A 1,013-nucleotide genomic window follows, 5' to 3' on the forward strand; every position below is an offset into this window, starting at 1 on the left:
CGTCATTGGATCGACTATCTCCGCCGTCCGTTCATAAAACTTCCTAAATCTCTTTAGATCTATTCTCTTCTTGGCTCGGTAGTCGGTCTCTTTCTTCTGGACGGTTATTCATCCGAACTCGTGTACTAGATAAAAATGATCCGAGGCTGAATCGGTATGGAGGATTTTACTTCCTCTCCATTGGGCTAGGGTATGCCTGCCACTGAATGCTATATCGATTAGCGAATACCTCCCGTTTCTCTCGAACGAATAGTCGCCTTCGCTAATCAGTGGGGTAAGTCCGCAGCTCCCTGCCATCTCCAAGGTCGCATAGCCCCTATTGTCACTTTTGGACGAGCCCCACGCCGTAGATTTAACATTAAGGTCGCCCATGACCAGGGTCCGGTCAAGGTCACACTCGGACCTTAGAAGTTCATGCAGGTCTTCCAGCTTTTCCTCGTATGACCTGAAGGGCATGTTGGGGGAGTAGTAGCAGCTCACGATGTAATTACCATCAAGTTCCACCGCTACTGCACCCTCCTTGCACCCTACCGCCCGTATCTTCTGGTTGGCTCTGACTCCTCGGTCGGTTACCCACACCGCGGCCTTCCCGGATGGGTCCTGGTGCCAATGGGGCAGGATCTTCCATGGCTCCGATATTACGACCACTTCCGCTCCGAGTTCAATAGCCACCTGGGTCATGAGTTTCTGGGCCATCCTACACCCGTTTAAATTTATTTGGAGAGCCCTCCATAGTCGTTGTACGCATCCTGATGGAATCGCAGTCAGTCCGGAATCTTTCCCCTGTCTCCTTATCCTGTTAGGTCGTCCTCTGGTCACCTTGCGCATCTTGTTAGGGCTTTTAAGATCCATTCTAGATTTTACTAGATGCTCGTCTCGTTTCGTCCTCCTTTGGGCAGGTGTCGTCAAGTATTACGTCAGATCCTGATCGCGAATGTTCAGCAGCTGAAGCTGCAGTCGGGTGGGATCCTCCGCTCCTCGCAACTCTTTTCCTCCGCGATGTACGGGTTGGC

General features: G+C 51.6%; 1 protein-coding gene across 1 annotated transcript; it reads right to left on the reverse strand.

The window, feature by feature from the left end:
• Window positions 1-108: 108 nt before the first annotated feature.
• LOC144478137 (uncharacterized) lies at window positions 109-852 on the reverse strand. Its single transcript, XM_078195857.1, has one exon. The coding sequence runs from the start codon at window positions 850-852 to the stop codon at window positions 109-111; it is 744 nt and encodes a 247-aa protein (XP_078051983.1).
• Window positions 853-1,013: the final 161 nt, after the last annotated feature.

This window comes from Augochlora pura, unplaced genomic scaffold, assembly GCF_028453695.1.
Source record: "Augochlora pura isolate Apur16 unplaced genomic scaffold, APUR_v2.2.1 APUR_unplaced_8744, whole genome shotgun sequence".
Lineage (NCBI taxonomy): Eukaryota > Metazoa > Arthropoda > Insecta > Hymenoptera > Halictidae > Augochlora > Augochlora pura.